Source organism: Salvelinus alpinus, chromosome 23, assembly GCF_045679555.1.
Source record: "Salvelinus alpinus chromosome 23, SLU_Salpinus.1, whole genome shotgun sequence".
Classification (NCBI taxonomy): Eukaryota; Metazoa; Chordata; class Actinopteri; order Salmoniformes; family Salmonidae; genus Salvelinus; species Salvelinus alpinus.
Genome location: NC_092108.1, coordinates 48,494,570 through 48,511,905, shown reverse-complemented (window position 1 = coordinate 48,511,905; position 17,336 = coordinate 48,494,570). Strand labels below are relative to the sequence as shown.

The window sequence follows — 17,336 nt, the reverse complement described above, 5'->3', positions numbered from 1 at the left end:
GGAACCACAGGGTAAGGGAAAGCAGGTCTTCTGACATCCGGGTGTCCATTTGGATGGAGTCCCGTCTTTTGTCCGGGAGGAACAAACGGGCATCACTGACCTGGGTAGACTGCTGAACAGGCTGGGGTGCTGGCTCGCTGGGTCGACTCATGGTAGAAGATCCTCCGCTAGTTGGGGGTGATACCCCTTGAGGAAGATCTAGACGTTGAAGAAAGCGGAGGACCTCATCCATAGCCGTCCACAGTTGCACCAGGTAGACGTGGTGTTGGCGAAATAGGTCTCCCTGTTCGCCGACCATCTGGTAGATGTCTCGGTTGGCTGCTGCTTCCATTCGGTTAGGCAGTATTCTGTAACGAAGATGCAAGGGAGTCACTAAGCAGGTGCAGTCAGTGAGTTTAATAAGAACAAACATAGAATGGATACAGGCACAAGCGTCGCATCTGAACATAACACAGAAACAATATGGGTGATGGGTGATAACAACAACGGAGTGCTAGATAAAGGGGGAGTAATCAGGGAAGTGACAACGTCCAGGTGTACCTAATGATGAGGCGCTCGTGTGCGTGATAAAGGTTGCCAGGTGTGCGTAATGATGGTTTGCTAGGACAGGTGGTTAGTAGACCGGTGACTTCGAGCGCAGGAGGGAGGGAGCGGGAGTAGACCTGACAGTAATGTGATTTCCTTTAAGATCCATTGAGGTATTTAAAACCATATAATCTCCCACCAAAATAATAGTATTGTATTGCTTGTAGGCTTGATAAATTCTTATATATATTTTCAAATAAGTGTGGATCATAACATATGTGACCCACCAGCTCGATTTGGTTCCACATACAGTACCAGTCAAAAGTTTGGACACACCTACTCATTCCAGTTTATTTTTTATTTTTACAAATCAAAATATATTTTATATTTGAGATTCTTCAAAGTGGCCACCCTTGGCCTTGATGACAGCTTTTCATAAATTACTTTTTGCATTTTCTTGTTGGCACTATAAAAGTGGGCATTGATATAAAATTATATTTCTGTTGAATTAGTTATCCACACTGCAATGTTTTGAAATGCGGGCTTTTATTTTGATGGTTTCCTCATTACCATACAAACTGACGTCTTAAATTGTGCTGCTGGTAGAATACTAGTCTATGTAGCCAGGCAATATCAACACGGCTTGCATGTTGAATTTGTATCTTAACGTTTAGAATAGATTGATCCTAAGTAAAACATATGCAGTTTATGTACAGCCTACCGCTCTCCGGGACATACAGAAAGACTTCGATTAGCGAGAGAGTTTGTAAGTAGCCCTATCGCTTTTAACGAAATATTTTATTTTATTCTTCTATCTATTCCACCAAACAGCTATTGTTTTCTCTCTGCTTGACTTTGAACTTGATAGATCTACACTGAAATGTTATAAGAAATTCAATAGACACACAGTATTTATGTATTTTTGAGTGTTCATTTCAAATCTTGGTTGAACTTAACACCTATATGAATATTGTTATTTTATGATGAACGGTATCGTTATAGCCTACTCATTCTTAGCATTCTTCAAGGACAGTATTAGTCTATAATCAGTGGGCTATTTCTGCAACGCTATTTGCTAGCACCCTGTATCCGCAAATAGCCTTTTCTATGTAGGCCCTTTCCTCCAGCAGCATAAGCTCCAGCATCATCAGATCCTGCATCATCGGTCGGGGCCTACCGGTAGTCAACCTGCTAGGTTCCGTAGATGACAGACTTTCATTTAGAATTTTTCGGGAAGCGGTGAAAGTCCCTTATGCACAATAGGCGATAACAATAGTGAATTGCAATAGTATTTTCTTTTTCTTCAATTGAAACTCAAATGTTAAATTCAGATAAATTCAGATCAAATGTATCATATGGCATGCAGTCCTGAGGCAAAACTGGGATATATAGTATAAGGGTAGGTAGCGATGGGGTCTTAACGGTAAATGGAATTTGCACTTCTCAACAGGTCTGAAAGACACCAATTAACGTATGCTTAATTCAAGCTCTGCTCTAATAAAGCAATTACAGTATTTATGGTTACTCATACAGTACCAGTCAAAAGTTTGGACACAGCTACTCATTCCAGGGTTTTTCTTTATTTTTTACTATTTTCTACATTGTAGAATAATAATGAAGACATATAAACTATGAAATAACACACATGGAATCATGTAGTAACCAAAAAAGTGTAAAACAAATCAAAATATTTTATATTTGACATTCTTGAAAGTAGCCACCCTTTGCCTTGATGACAGCTTTGCACACTTTTGGCATTCTCTCAACCAGCTTCATGAGGTAGTCAACTGGAATGCATTTCAATTAACAGGTGTGCCTTGATAAAAGATAATTTGTGGAATTTCTTTCCTTAATGCGTTTGAGCCAATCAGTTGTGTTGTGACAAGGTAGGGGTGATATACAGAAGATAGCCCCATTTGGTAAAAGACAAGTCCATATTATGGCAAGAACAGCTCAAATAAGCAAAGAGAAACGACAGTCCATCATTACTTTAACCCTTGTGTAGTCTTAACATTCTGTATACCTTGTCCTAAGGGTAAAAAATTACCCGCCTTCACTAAACCCCTAAAATAAAGCAGCTTAATTGAAATTTAATCCCCAAATCTATTTTGCATGAAGAAACAACCTGCCATTCTTCAAACTTTGTGAATATCTGGGTTTTCCCTCTTCACAATGCAGAAAGACTGCATTTAATCCAGTGCTTCTCAATTATTTTCTGTCACGCGGAAGAAGTAAACATTTCGCGCCCCCCAACTCTCCGCCGCGACTGTAAATAGTATCATTTGTCTATAAAATTGTTAGAAGTACACCTCTGCATAACATTGTATCCTTATTAACATTAAAGAAAAGAAAAAAAGAAAAAAATATAGATCAACTTACAACAAAGAATAACTTTATTAACATTGTTTTTTAGTCTGTAACAGAAAAGACGTAAAGTGCATCAATTTGCCTGAAATGTTTTTTAAAAAATCAAGCCTTATTTAAACTGTAATTTTTTTTGACCATTTGATACTGAAAAATAAAATATAATCAATAAATAATAATACATTCAAATTGATCAGCAACATTAACTCAGGAGCACAATATATGAAACACTGACCTATAAAACAAAAATGAATAAAACAATTTGTGCTGATTTAAAAAAAATCTAAATGAGGAAGTCATAGTTTTTATTTTTGCAGCACTTGCGTCATCCAGCATGACAGAGACCATGTCTAATGCTGCAGGCAGTATCAGCTCCTCTGCTATGGAGTGGGGGTTTTTGCACTGAGCAATTTGGTACGCCACTTTATATGCCAGCAGTTCTCGCTGGTTTACTGAAGTAGCATTCACAAAGCGGGACGATTGTTGGCAATATTCGGCACGTTTTCGCTGAAAAAACTCAAGCTGCTTATCAGCGTGATTGGGGTGTAATGTCTTTAAGTGACGCCTTAATTTATTTGGCTTCATGCTGTCCGCTGCCAACATTTTTAGACACAGTAAACATACCGGTCTTTCCTCGTCTCCCACGGTAGTCACAGTGAAGCCAAGCGCTACATACGCGTCGTCATATTTCCTCGTCTTAGCTTTCGGGAGACTTACGTTTGTCTCATTATCTCCGTCTCTCTCCGACTTTCTTTTCATCCCTGTTAAATATTTCCCCATGGTGTCTATTAAGGGTTTGTTATCTGCATTTCATATATACTGCTCTGTGCTGTGTGCTCTTGTTCGGTGCAAAAAAAAACTACTCCCTGCGGCAAAAAAAAGCATGTTCCCCGGGGTCACACGCGCCCCCCCTGGCATCGCTCCGAGCCCCCCCAGGGGGGCTTGCCCCACTATTTGAGAAGGACTGATTTAATCAGTGGAGACAACTCGTTTTTTTTTACAACACACCTGTCATAATTGTTTTCTTTACTAAAGTAGAGGTGTATTATTATTATTATTATTGCTAAAGGTACTGCATAGGTGTAAACATACATATATTATTTTTTAGCAAGAGATAGCACTTGTATAGCCTAAGAAAGTAGCAGAAATTTGCAGAAAGTAGTTTTGAATGCATTTTATTGAAGGGAAACAATAAGTCTTGAACTTTTTTGGCAACATAGTGATATATTCTTATATAATGTACAATGAGGAATTCAACTACAAAATATTAGTCTTCTCCCATTTTTTTTAACCATTGCCCCCACCCACAAGGTTTATAAACAACAACAATAAATAAGATAATAGATACAGAACAAAAACGTGAAGAACATAAATCAATCAACTCTAATTAGCACATGTAGGACAGTATGCAAGTGTGTGTGCATGCACGTCTCCTTTGTTGTGGTTGTAGTCCAGGATAATGGCTGGCTTCCTGTCCTCACGATCACTGATCTCAGCTGTTTTGTGCAGTGTGCTCAGGAGGACCACATTCTTGTTCTTCTTTGGGAGGTCAGAAACTAGAGTGGTGGTGGGGGTGAAGGCAAACTTTGACGAGAAAGCCTCTCTCCCCCTTGTTGCGAGGAGTGCAGGGGGGAGCTCAGGCTTGTTCTTTCTAACTGTGCCAACCATGGTGATCTTCCTCTTCAGGAGCTGCTGGCTGAGTTCAATCAGTAGCACACATAATCTCAATTTCTCGTGTGTGTTTTTGTGTGTGTGTGTAAATGATTTTATAACTGCCTGGTCAAAAATGACCCTAAGAAAATCTTTGTACCCTGGTGGTGTACAGCTTTCATGGAAATATGAACAAAGACGATGTTTCACTTTTTCTAATGTTAGGATCACTAAGAAAAGTCATACAATTTCAAGTTGAAAAAATATAATTTGGGGTTTTGTTTTCTCTGCTGTTAAACATAGTGGCGGGTCAGTCAATCTGGAGAATAACAGAACTTTGAAAATGACAATATATTATTTACCATTAATTTCTATTGGGCACAAAATAATATGAAACAACCAAAACAAACTGCAAATGCATCCAACAAGTTTCAGTCACAAGCTTGATGTAGACATTGCGTGCTAGAAATATGGGAACAAATACAAAACTTTTGACAACTTCATAATTTTTTGCGTTGTCAATCATTTTGACCACTGCCTTTTTGGAAAAAAATACAAATATTACTTGTTAAACAAAATCTCTTTCTTTGAGAAATTGTATTAGTATAAAGTGTAATTTCCCAACGTTTTTTTGCATACAATATAGCTCAGTATTTTAATTATTTTATACAGAAGGGTGTCAATCATTTCCGACCCCACTGTATATCATTGACATTATTTGTAGGTAAATGTCTAAAATGCCAGCACTGAATATATATTGTAGACATACAATTAAATAGTAATTAAGATAATGTCACTCATCAATTGTAGTGTAAAACATGTAGTGTTTTTTGTTTTTGCCACCATTTCATTTGTTGTAAACTAATGGCTTTTATGTCTATTACGTAATTTTAAATTTCCTAATGATGGAAGATAGTCAGTGCACAAGCGGTCTTTGGCTTGTGGTGGGATATGTATCTACCCTTTAACCACTTCAAGTACTCAAATATAAATTTATATTATATTGATACATGGCTCATCAAGAGAAACTTGATGAAACAGAACATGGAAAAGTGTTGATTCAATTTTACTTGTCACATCACCTATCACTACTTAGCTTTGTGAATTGTTGAACTGTTGTCATTGTAACCAATGATGGCTATTGTGTAAAATCATTATATGACCATGATTCACTTTACTGTTAGGTACTTTGTAAGACCATAATCAAAACCATTGTAATGTACACTAACAGTCAAAAGTTAAAATTTTTACTATTTTCTACTTTGTAGAATAATAGTGAAGACATCAAAACGATGAAATAACACATATGGAATCATGTAGTAACCAAAAAAAGTGTTAAACAAATCAAGATGTATTTTATATTTGAGATTCTTCAAATAGCCACCCTTTGCCTTGATGACAGCTTTGCACACTCATGAATGAGTGTGTTCTAAAACTTTTGACCAGTAGTGTATTGCCATTGTATTATACATTTTCATACCCATGTTTGTCTAATGTTGCTCATTCTACACAGAGCCTCTACTTTTACTGTCAAATGAACACACAGGAAGAAAGATGGCTGCCCGTCACTTCCTCAGGAAATCTGGGTCGTGTATGTTGTGGTTGAGCGTTCACTCTTTTTAAATGGTGTTTCAAAACAATGACAACTTAAGCCACATGACTAAAGAGGCCTGCTGGCTTTTGTCTTCATTGCACAGCGCAAAAGACACAAGCGACTGTCCATATCAACAACCCTTGGCTCTCTAGCATTGTTCCACTGCTGGCTCACACGACATCCATGTATCCCTTTTTTAGTTCTGGGAGATATGCACGGCTCTCGGGATGGGGGGCCTTAAGGGTTGGTTTCACTCTGTGGCATAAGGACCCGTGATAGATTTGAGATAAACACGTGACTCGGGAACACGGTATGTTGACGTCCATATTGCGAGGTAAAATGCCATCCCTGTGCCACAAGAGACCAGACAGAATGTCAGCCTTTTATTTGAACCATATTCAAACCAACAAAAAGGCAACGTACGCTTTTCGGAACGGCTTTATACTAGTAACATCAAAAGACACTTCTCAAAAGGTCCCTTCAACCTGGCTTCAGAAAGCTACACACCTACACACAAACCATTTCTGTATCGACCTCGCTTTTTGCACGGGGGCATTGTCATGGTGAAACAGGAAAAGTCCTTCCCCAAACTATTGCTACAAAGTTGGAAGCTTAAAATCTTCTAGAATGTCATTGTATGCTGTAGCATTAAGACTTCCCTTCACTTTAAACTAAGGGGCCTAGCCCGAACCATGAAAAACAGCCCCAGACCACTCCTCCACCAAACTTTATTTGGCACTATGCATTGGGGCAGGTAGCGTTCTCCTGGCATCTGCCAAACCCAGATTCATCCGTCGGACTGCCAGATGGTGAAGCGTGATTCATCACTCCTTTCCACTACTCCAGAGTCCAATGGCGGCGAGCTTTACACCATTCCAGCCGACGCTTGGCTTTGCGCATGGTGATCTTAGGCTTGTGTGTGGCTGGTCGGCCATGGAAACCGATTTCATTAAGCTCCCGATGAACAGTTATTGTGCTGACATTGCTTCCAGAGGCAGTTTGGAACTTGGAAGTGAGTGTTGCAACCGAGGACAAACGATACGCGCTACTTGTTCAGCACGTGGTGGTCCCGTTCTGTGAGCTTGTGTGGCCTACCGCTTCGCGGGCTGAGCCGTTGTTGCTCCTAGACGTTTCCACAATAACAGCACTTGCAGTTGATCAGGGCAGCTCTAGCAAGGCAGAAATGTTACTAACTTGTTGGAAAGGTGGCATCCTATGACGTTATAGGATGCCACGTTGAAAGTCACTGAGCTCTTCAGTAAGGCCATTCTACTGCCAATGTTTGTCTATGGAGATTGCATGGCTGTGTGCTAGATTGTATACACCTGTCAGCAACAGGTGTGGCTGAAATAGCCAAATCCATTCATTTGAAGGGGTGTCCACATACTCTTGTGTGTGTATGTATGTGTGTGTTTGTGTGTGTGTATTGTGGAGTATATATATACACACACACTAGTGTAAGTATTCAACTCCCTGAGTTGGGGCCTAGCCCCAGACCATTAACATGTTAGAATCACCTTTGGGAGCGATTACAAGTCTCGAAGTGCTTTCCACACCTGGATTGTGCAACATTTGCCCATTATTTTCTTAAGAATTATTCTAGCTCTGTTAAATTGGTTGTTGATCATTGCTAGAAAACCATTTTCAGGTCTTGCCATAGATTTTCAAGCAAATTTAAGTCAAAATTGTAACTCGGCCACTCGGGAACATTCACTGTCTTCTTGGTAAGCAACTCCAGGGTAGATTTCGCGTTTATGTTTTAGGTTATTGTCATGCTGAAAGGTGCATTCATCTTCCAATGTCTGGTGGTAAGCAGACTGAATCAGGTTTTCTTCTAGGATTTTGCCTGTGCTTAGCTCCATTCTGTTTCTTTTTATCCTGAAAAACTCCCCAGTCCTTAACGATTACAAGCATACCCATGACATGATGCAGCCACCACTATGCTTAAAAATATGGAGAGTGGTACTCAGTAATGTGTTATATTGGATTTGCCCCAAACATAACACTTTATATTCAGGACAAAAAGTTAATTTACTTTGCCACATTTTTGCAGTATTACTTTAGTGCCTTGTTGCAAACAGGATGCATGTTTTGGAATAGTTTTATTCTGTACAGCTTTACTTCTTTTCACTCTATCAATTAGGTTAGTATTGTGGAGAATTTGTATTTATTATGGATCCCCATCTTCCTGAGTACCCTGATGAATACAGCTTGGCTGTCAAAACTTTGGTTATAAAGTGTTTGCATCTGAGTTCCTAATGTGTGCAGCTCTCCTTTCTTTTTCTAGTATAGTGGAGTAACTACAGTGTTCCATCCTCAGTTTTTTCCTATCACAGCTATTAAACTGTTTTAAAATCACCATATGCCTCATGGTGAAATCCCTGAGCATTTTTTCTTCTCTCTGGAAACTGAGTTAGGAAGGACGCCTGTATCTTTGTAGTGACTGAGTGTATTGATAATGCTTCCAAAGTGTAATTAATAACTTTACCATGCTCAAAGGGATATGCAATGTTTGCTTCTTTTTTTTTTTTACCCATTACCAATAGGTGCCCTTCTTTGCGAGGCATTGGAAAACCTCCCTAGTCTTTGCTGTTGTATCTGTGTCTGAAATTCAATGCTTGACTGAGGGACCATACAGATAATTGTGTGGAGTACAGAGATGAGGTAGTCATTCAAAAATCATGTTAAATACGATTATTGCACATAGTGAGTCCATTTAACTTATTGTGACTTGTGAAGCAAATTTTTACTTCTGAACTTATTCAGACTCGTCATAACAAAGGGGTTGAATACTTATTGACTCAAGATATTTCAGTTTTCTAGTTTTAATTCATAATAAAATGAAAGACACAATTCCACTTTGACATTATGGGATATTTAATCCATTTTAAATAACAACAACACTTCAAAAAAGGCAAGGGGTGTGAATACTTTCTGAAGGCACTGTAGAAAGCCAGTTTCCAGACACACTTCACATGCCAACCGTTGTGCTATTCCCCTCAGGCCCTCTCGGTCTACTGAAACACTGGGCCTCTGTTCCACTCGTTTACTGCTACAGTACCCTCTCCTGTGTCAGCAGACAGAGACCGTTACCACGGCGGAAAGTCTGACCTACATAGTCTTATGCGTCGGGTGTCACAGAGCCATCCCATAATGCCTCTCGTTTGGAAGAAAGCCCCAGGAAGACAGATGTACAGAAACAAACAAGTCTGGCGGACAATTGAGCGTCTGGCACCAGAAAAGACCAAACAAGCACACAGAGAGGATTTTAAGAACAACTAATAGCCTCTATGAACATAACGTTTTGTACTGCTAATAAGGTTGAATGCGAGAATTTATGAATCTTTTAATTTTGTCTTATTTCTTTGCAGGATCCCAGATAATCTTTTTTTTAGCTAGATTTGGATAACTATCATCTATCAAGAACAGAAAAGGACACATTGGCATTATCTTGCAATGTTGAATAGCTTCTAGTCAGGATAGAGTTAACAGGAAATGTGACATCAATGTCTTTTTCTTTTTTGCTCTCTGGTTTTCTGCAGCTGTTTTTCTCAGGGTGTCAGAGAATGGACAAGATTTTTGGACTGCATGAGAACGAAGTCCTCGATAAACACATACAATTTGAGTTCAACTAGATTTGAAGGAGCTAGGTAAACACGCATCGTTCCACAAAATATATTAGGGGTGTTGCAAATGTACGTTGATTTCAAGCGGAACTGTTTGGGTAAGACTGATCAACTGAGTTTCACATACTTTGTGAAATGTCCTAAAAAAAAAAAGTCAATGTGTGTAATATGCAAACCTCAGATTTTTTTGTCTCTAAACGTAATAGCAGTACTTAAATCAGTAGTACTTAGGAAACTAGACCAGTACCAGTGTTGAAATTGGCATTTTGGTTATGCATGTTAGAATCAACTTTGATACCTCATAAAGATATATAATTGAATTTGAATTTGAATTTGAATTAGTCAGTCAGTCAGCAGTGTTTTGATTGGACAGCCCATCAGAAGCCGAGAGAAGTACTGGTCTGATTACTCTGCCCTGGTAATCCCCCCCGAGTTATCTTGGTAACAACTAGAGGGGTTAAGCTAAGGATTTTAAAGTAACTGCCCACTGTTTGCAGATTTCTATGAAATATGATCTAAAAATGGTAATTAAGTGTGTTAAAAAGCAGCTTTTCTGTGTTGGAATGGTGTGGGTGTACCCCAACAATAGAATGGTATGGGCGTATACTGGTCATAAAAAATATTCATGCGGGTAGACCGCTAATTTGGCAGCTCATCCTTAGGGACATAACATCATGTTCTATGAGGAAATGGCAAGCATTGAATTTTTTTTTTTTAAAGTATTGTTCCTCCAATTTATGCTTTGGCCACAAAAACGAGTATAGGACGAGTCAACATTTTGGATATGGGTTAACAGAATACGAACTTTTAGGAGTGCCATTTTCACTGGACAGTTACTTTAAGGCAGTGTTTCCCAAACTTGGTCCTCGGTACAACCAAGGGTTGCACATTTTGGTTTTTGCCCTAGCACCACAGCTGATTCAAATTGTCAAAGTTTGATGATTATTTGAATCAGCTGTGTACAGTCGTGGCCAAAAGTTTTGAGAATGGCACAAATATTAATTTCCACAAAGTTTGCTGCTTCAGTGTCTTTATATATTTTTGTCAAATGTTACTATGGAATACTGAAGTATAATTACAAGCATTTCATAAGTTTCTAAGGATTTTATTGACAATTACATGAAGTTGATGCAAAGAGTCAATATTTGCAGTGTTGACCCTTCTTTTTCAAGACCTCTGCAATCCGCCCTGGAATGCTGTCAATTAACTTCTGGGCCACATCCTGACTGATGGCAGCCCATTCTTGCATAATCAATGCTTGGAGTTTGTCAGAATTTGTGGGGTTTTGTTTGCCCACCCGCCTCTTGAGGATTGACCACAAGTTCTCAATGGGATTAAGGTCTGGGGAGTTTCCTGGCCATGGACCCAAAATATCGATGTTTTGTTCCCCGAGCCACTTAGTTATCACTTTTGCCTTATGGCAAGGTGCTCCATCATGCTGGAAAAGGCATTGTCCGTCACCAAACTGTTCCTGGATGGTTGGGAGAAGTTGCTCTCGGAGGATGTGTTGGTACCATTCTTTTTTCATGGCTGTGTTCTTAGGCAAAATTGTTAGTGAGCCCACTCCCTTGGCTGAGAAGCAACCCCACACATGAATGGTCTCAGGATGCTTTACTGTTGGCATGACACAGGACTGATGGTAGCGCTCACCTTGTCTTCTCCGGACAAGCTTTTTTCCGGATACACCAAATAATCGGAAAGGGGATTCATCAGAGAAAATGACTTTACCCCAGTCCTCAGCAGTCCAATCCCTGTACGTTTTTCAGAATATCAGTCTGTCCCTGATGTTTTTCCTGGAGAGAAGTGGCTTCTTTGCTGCCCTTCTTGACACCAGGCCATCCTCCAAAAGTCTTCGCCTCACTGTGCGTGCAGATGCACTCACACCTGCCTGCTGCTATTCCTGAGCAAGCTCTGTACTGGTGGTGCCCCAATCCCGCAGCTGAATCAACTTTAGGAGACGGTCCTGGCGCTTGCTGGACTTTCTTGGGCGCCCTGAAGCCTTCTTCACAACATTTGAACCGCTCTCCTTGAAGTTCTTGATAATCCGATAAATGGTTGATTTAGGTGCAATCTTACTGGCAGCAATATCCTTGCCTGTGAAGCCCTTTTTGTGCAAAGCAATGATGACGGCACGTGTTTCCTTGCAGGTAACCATGGTTGACAGAGGAAGAACAATAATTCCAAGCACCACCCTCCTTTTGAAGCTTCCAGTCTGTATTTCGAACTCAATCAGCATGACAGAGTGATCTCCAGCTTTGTCCTCGTCAACACTCACACCTGTGCTAACGAGAGAATCACTGACATGATGTCAGCTGGTCCTTTTGTGGCAGGGCTGAAATGCAGTGGAAATGTTTTTTGGGGATTCAGTTCATTTGCATGGCAAAGACGGACTTTGCAATTAATTGCAATTCATCTGATCACTCTTCATAACATTCTGGAGTACAGTAATCCCTCGTTTATCGCGGGGGTTACGTTCCGAAAATGACCCGCGATAAGTGAAATCCGCGAAATAGAAAACTTTTTTTTTTTTTTACAATTAGCAACTATTACATGTATACAAATACAGTGACTCACGTGTAGACCGTTTCACTGCTCTTCAGACTGCTCGTCGACTGCTCGTCGACATTATGGGTTTAGGAGATGTTCGAAATTACAAGATAATTTGGCCAACTTAATGTAAATTTGCCAAGCTGTTTTATGTACGTACACATAACTGCACGAGACGACAAAATGATAGCACAATTCGTAGCATGTTTTGATACAAGAAGCGGGAGTGAGTTTTTAGCGAATCAGAATGCAGAGCACAATGCACCAAAAAAAAAAAAAAAATGCATTATGAAAATCCGCGAAATAGCGAATCCGCGATAAGTGAACCGCGAAGTGGCGAGGGATCACTGTATATGCAAATTGCCATCATACAAACTGAGGCTGCAGACTTTGTGAAAATGTATATTTGTGTCATTCTCAAAACTTTTGGCCACGACTGTAGTGCTAGGGCAAAAACCAAAACGTGCACCCCTTGGGGTCCCGAGGACCGAGTTTGGGATACGCTGCCTTAAAGTAACTGCCCAGTGGAAATCTCACTTCTAAAAGTGCTTATTCTATTAACACATACTTGGGTACTCTGTCCTACGTCTGTGGTATTGCAATGTTTGCTTTGCTCCTTGCTTGAGTGGTATCTGCTGCAGAAGACTGGTACAATAATTTGCATCAAGGTGAATGCTGTTGATGTCTAAATACAAATAATCAATCATAATATGCAATTGATGGTAAATGGAGTGTATTGGAATGCATTATATATAAAAGTATGTGGACACCCCTTCAAATTTGTGGATTTGGCTATTTCAGCCACATCCGTTGCTGACAAGTGGATACAATTCAAGCACACAGCCATGCAATCTTCATAGACAAACATTGGCAGTAGAATGGCCTTACTGAAGAACTCAGTGACTTTCAACATGGCACCGTCATAAGATGCCACCTTTCCAACAAGTCAGTTTGTCAAATTTCTGCCCTTCTAGAGCTGCCCCGGTCAACTGTAAGTGCAGTTATTGTGGAAACGTCTAGGAGTCACAACGGCTCAGCCGTGAAGTGGTAGGTCACACAAGCTCAAAGAACGGGACCGCCGAGTGCTGAAGCGCGTCCTCGGTTGCAACACTCACTACCGAGTTCCAAACTGCCTCTGGAAGCAACTTAGGCACAGAACTGTTCGTCGGGAGCTTCATAAAATGGGTTTCCATGGTCAAGCAGCCGCACACAAGCCTAAGATCGCAATGCCAAGCGTCGGCTAGAGTGGTGTAAAGCTCGTCCCCATTGGACTCTAGAGCAGTGGAAATGCATTCTCTGGAGTGATGAATCACGCTTCACCATCTGGCAGTCCAAAGGACAAATCTGGGTTTGGAGGATGCCAGGAGAACGCTACCTGCCCCAATGCATAGTGCCAACTATGAAGTTTAGTGGAGGAGGAATAATGGTCTGGGGCTGTTTTTTCATGGTTCGGGCTAGGCCCCTTAGTTCCAGTGAAGGGAAATCTTAACGCCAAGGCATACAACGACATTCTAGAAGATTCTGCGCTTCCAAATTTGTGGCAACAGTTTGGGGAAGGCTTTTTCCTGTTTTAGCATGACAATGCCCCTGTGCACAAAGCGAGGTCCATACAGAAATGGTTTGTCGAGATTGATGTGGAAGAACTTGACTGGCCTGCACAGAGGCCTGACCTCAACCCCATCGAACAACTTTGGGATGAATTGGAGCAACGACTGCGAGCCAGGCCTAATCGCCCAACATCAGTGCCCTTCCGCACTAATGCTCTTGTGGCTGAATGGAAGCAAGTCCCCGCAGCAATGTTCCAACATCTAGTGGAAAGCCTTCCCAGAAGAGTGGAGGCTGTAATAGCAGCAAAAGGGGGGACCAACTCCATATTAATGCCCATGATTTTGGAATAAGATGTTTGATGAGCAGGTGTCCATATACTTTTAGTAATATATTGTACTTTAGTGAGAATTCAGCAACATGTTCCTATTTTTCCATTTGGTTCGATCGTTCCTTATAATTGTCATTTCAGGCATTTATTTTCTATGCAGTAGTCCTATGTGTTATTACTGCTTTCTGTCTGGCTTTGTCTTATCAAGACTGTTTTCTTATGTGTTTTCCAGATTGAGACAACCAGGACCTTTCGACCGTGAACGCTCCTCCCGAGACACCGCTGTGTGTGTACAGGCAGATATGGCTCTGCCTTTCAGTGGGGCTGTTACAAGTACGTCATCTCCATTTCTAGATTTTGTATTTGAATAGTGTTTTTATTTATTGTGCTTAGAATTTAAAGACAGAAATACCCATCTGAACAAGACGGTTCTATATACGTTATCCTTTTGTCTATATAGAGTCAACCATTCTATATGGTTTAACAAAACCAACAAATACCTTTTTTAGGTTATTCATCTTGAAGGTTCCAATGCAGCAGTCAGGTTATTATTAACATGCTGAACTGTTTGAGAGTTAGTAGTATGTTAACATGTTGCTATTGTACTCAACTGGTTTCAACACCAAGTACTGGAATATTGGTCCTGGCTGTGGCTGACCCCTTACTTTGTTTACTAGATGATGATTTATTGACTGTTACCTAACCTGTGGTTTTCAGCTCCTGATCAAGGAAGGGTAAAATAAGGACTGCACTTAGGGTCGAATCCTAACTTGAGATCTGTGCTCTTTACCTCTGTCTTTAATGTAAATCATGCAGATCTTCACTAAACTTCAAGTTACGCACATTGATCTCAAGTAAGGATCCAGCCCTTAAAGGGTGACTGCACTTCCTGAAATGGCATCGTTTTATATTTGGATCATTAAAAAATGCTAGAGGCTATGACTGAATTCTAATGTAAGTTGGCGTCGAGTGTGGATTGTTCGCAGGTGGGAAGAGGTAAACAAATTATTTAGCCGATACGCTTCAGCCGGCTGGTGTGTGACCGTGGCAAAATTGATTTGAGTTTGGATAGCCGGGCCTGGTTAGGAATCTTCAATAAATTACACAATGTAAATGAGACAGTATTTTCATGTTTGTATTTATTTAGGATCCCCATTAGCTGCTGGCAAGGCAGATACTCTTCTTGAGGTACAGCAACATTAAGGCAGTTATATAAAATATTACATTTCATAACACATTAAGTGTGTGCCCTCAGGCCACTACTCTACCACCACATATCTACAATACAAAATACATGTGTGCGTGTGTTTAGCATGTGTATGCCTGTGTGTCTCTTTACAGTCCCCTCTGTTCCATAAGGTGCATTTTTGTCAATTGTTTTAAATCTAATTCTACTGCTTGCATCAGTTCCTTGATGTGGAATAGAGTTCCATATAGTTATGCCTCCATATAGTACTGTGCACCTCCCATAGTCTGTTCTGGACTTCGGGATTGTGAAGAGACCTCTGGTGGCATGTCTTGTGGGGTATGCATGGGTGTCCGAGCTGTGTGCTAGTAGTTTAAACAGATAGCTCGGTGCATTCAGCATCTCAAAGCTTCTTACAAAAACAAGTAGTGATGAAGTCAATTTCTCCTCTACTTTGAGCTATGAGAGATTGGCATGCATATTATTGTTATCTCTCTGTGTACATTTAAGGGCCAGCCATGTTGCCCTGTTCTGAGACAATTGTAATTTTCTTTAGTCCCTCTTTATGGCACCTGACCACACGACTGGACAGTAGTCCATGTGCGACAAAACTAAGGCATGTAGGACCTGCCTTGTTGATAGTGTTGTTAAGAAGGCAGAGCAGCGCTTTACTATGGACAGACTTTTCCCCATCTTAGCTACATTTTTTGACCATGACCACCTCAGCTTGCTCAATTTCCCCATTATTCATTACAATATTTAGTTGAGGTTTAGGGATTAGTGAATGATTTGTCCCAACTTTTGACTGGTACTGTACATTATCAAACATTTCACACATGTTCTCCAGATACTGACTGGTAGCACTTGGTGATCTATAGCAGCTTCCCACAAGAATGGGCTTTAGGTGAGGCAGGTGAACCTGTAGCCATATTACTTCAACAGTATTTAACATTATCCAGATACTGACTGTTATCACTTGGTGGTCTATAGTAGCTTCCCACCAGAATGGGCTTTAGGTGAGGCAGGTGAACCTGTAGCCATATTTCAACAGTATTTAACATGAGATCCTCTCTAAGCTTTACAGGAATGTGGTTATGAATATAGACCGCACAACCATTGACATTTGTCTTTTCTGTAGATGTTACAACCATGTATTGCTACCACTGTATCATGTTGTACACCTTTTTAGTTCTCATTAAATTATTTCAATATTTGTACGTGAATTCCTACAATTTATAGTTGGTTTGAGCTCTTATGTCTTGGAAATTTGGAGCTATTGGAATTTTAACATTTCCCCATGTATATTGTGTAATTTACTGATGGTCCCTGACTATCCCCATAGTAATGTCCAAAGTCAACCCAAATTTTCCACATGCATTACGATTGGGTCGCATGCATCTGCACACTGAATTGATGATGACTTTTCAGCTGCCAGCTGTGGGCAGGTTTGAAACAAACCCAACCTGAATTTACGTTGTGATGCAGTCACGACCTCAAGTCTCACAGAACTCCAAAATGATCCTATTTACACATTATAGTACATTTTTACAGTAGAATAAATGTTTGGCTCATATCGATGTCACATAGTTTAAAAAAAAAGTCTTAAGCCATTGGGGGGGATACTAAGTTAACATATGGAATTGTTTGAAGATGTATTCTTTAACCGATATTTTACCAGGTAAGTTGACTGAGAACACATTCTCATTTACAACAACAACCTGGGGAATAGTTACAGGGGAGATGAATGAGCCAATTGTAAGCTGGGGATGATTAGGTGACTGTGGTGGTCAGATTGGGAATTTAGCCAGGATACCGGGGTTAACACCCCTACTCTTACAATAAGTGCCATGGGATCTTTAGTGACCACAGAGAGTCAAGACACCTGTTTAACGTCCCATCCGAAAGACAGCACCCTACACAGGGCAATATCCCCAATCACTGCCCTGGGGCATTGGGATATTTTTTTTC

At 40.4% G+C, this 17,336-nt stretch overlaps 1 protein-coding gene across 5 annotated transcripts in view; it reads left to right on the top strand.

Annotated features, from left to right (window-relative positions):
- The first annotated feature begins 1,121 nt into the window (after nucleotides 1-1,121).
- The window catches only part of tmem71 (transmembrane protein 71), a 25,161-nt gene continuing 8,946 nt past the window's right edge, over nucleotides 1,122-17,336 (top strand). Inside the window, exons 1-3 of one of the 5 annotated variants that reach the window (XM_071362616.1) lie at nucleotides 1,122-1,291; nucleotides 9,676-9,783; nucleotides 14,415-14,515. In XM_071362616.1, coding sequence (XP_071218717.1) covers nucleotides 9,722-9,783; nucleotides 14,415-14,515 — 163 coding nt within the window. In that variant the 5' untranslated portion in view covers nucleotides 1,122-1,291; nucleotides 9,676-9,721. Of the gene's footprint in view, nucleotides 1,292-9,318; nucleotides 9,454-9,675; nucleotides 9,858-14,414; nucleotides 14,516-17,336 lie in introns of those variants that run through there. The other 4 variants (XM_071362617.1, XM_071362618.1, XM_071362620.1 and 1 more) reach the window with 4 other exon arrangements.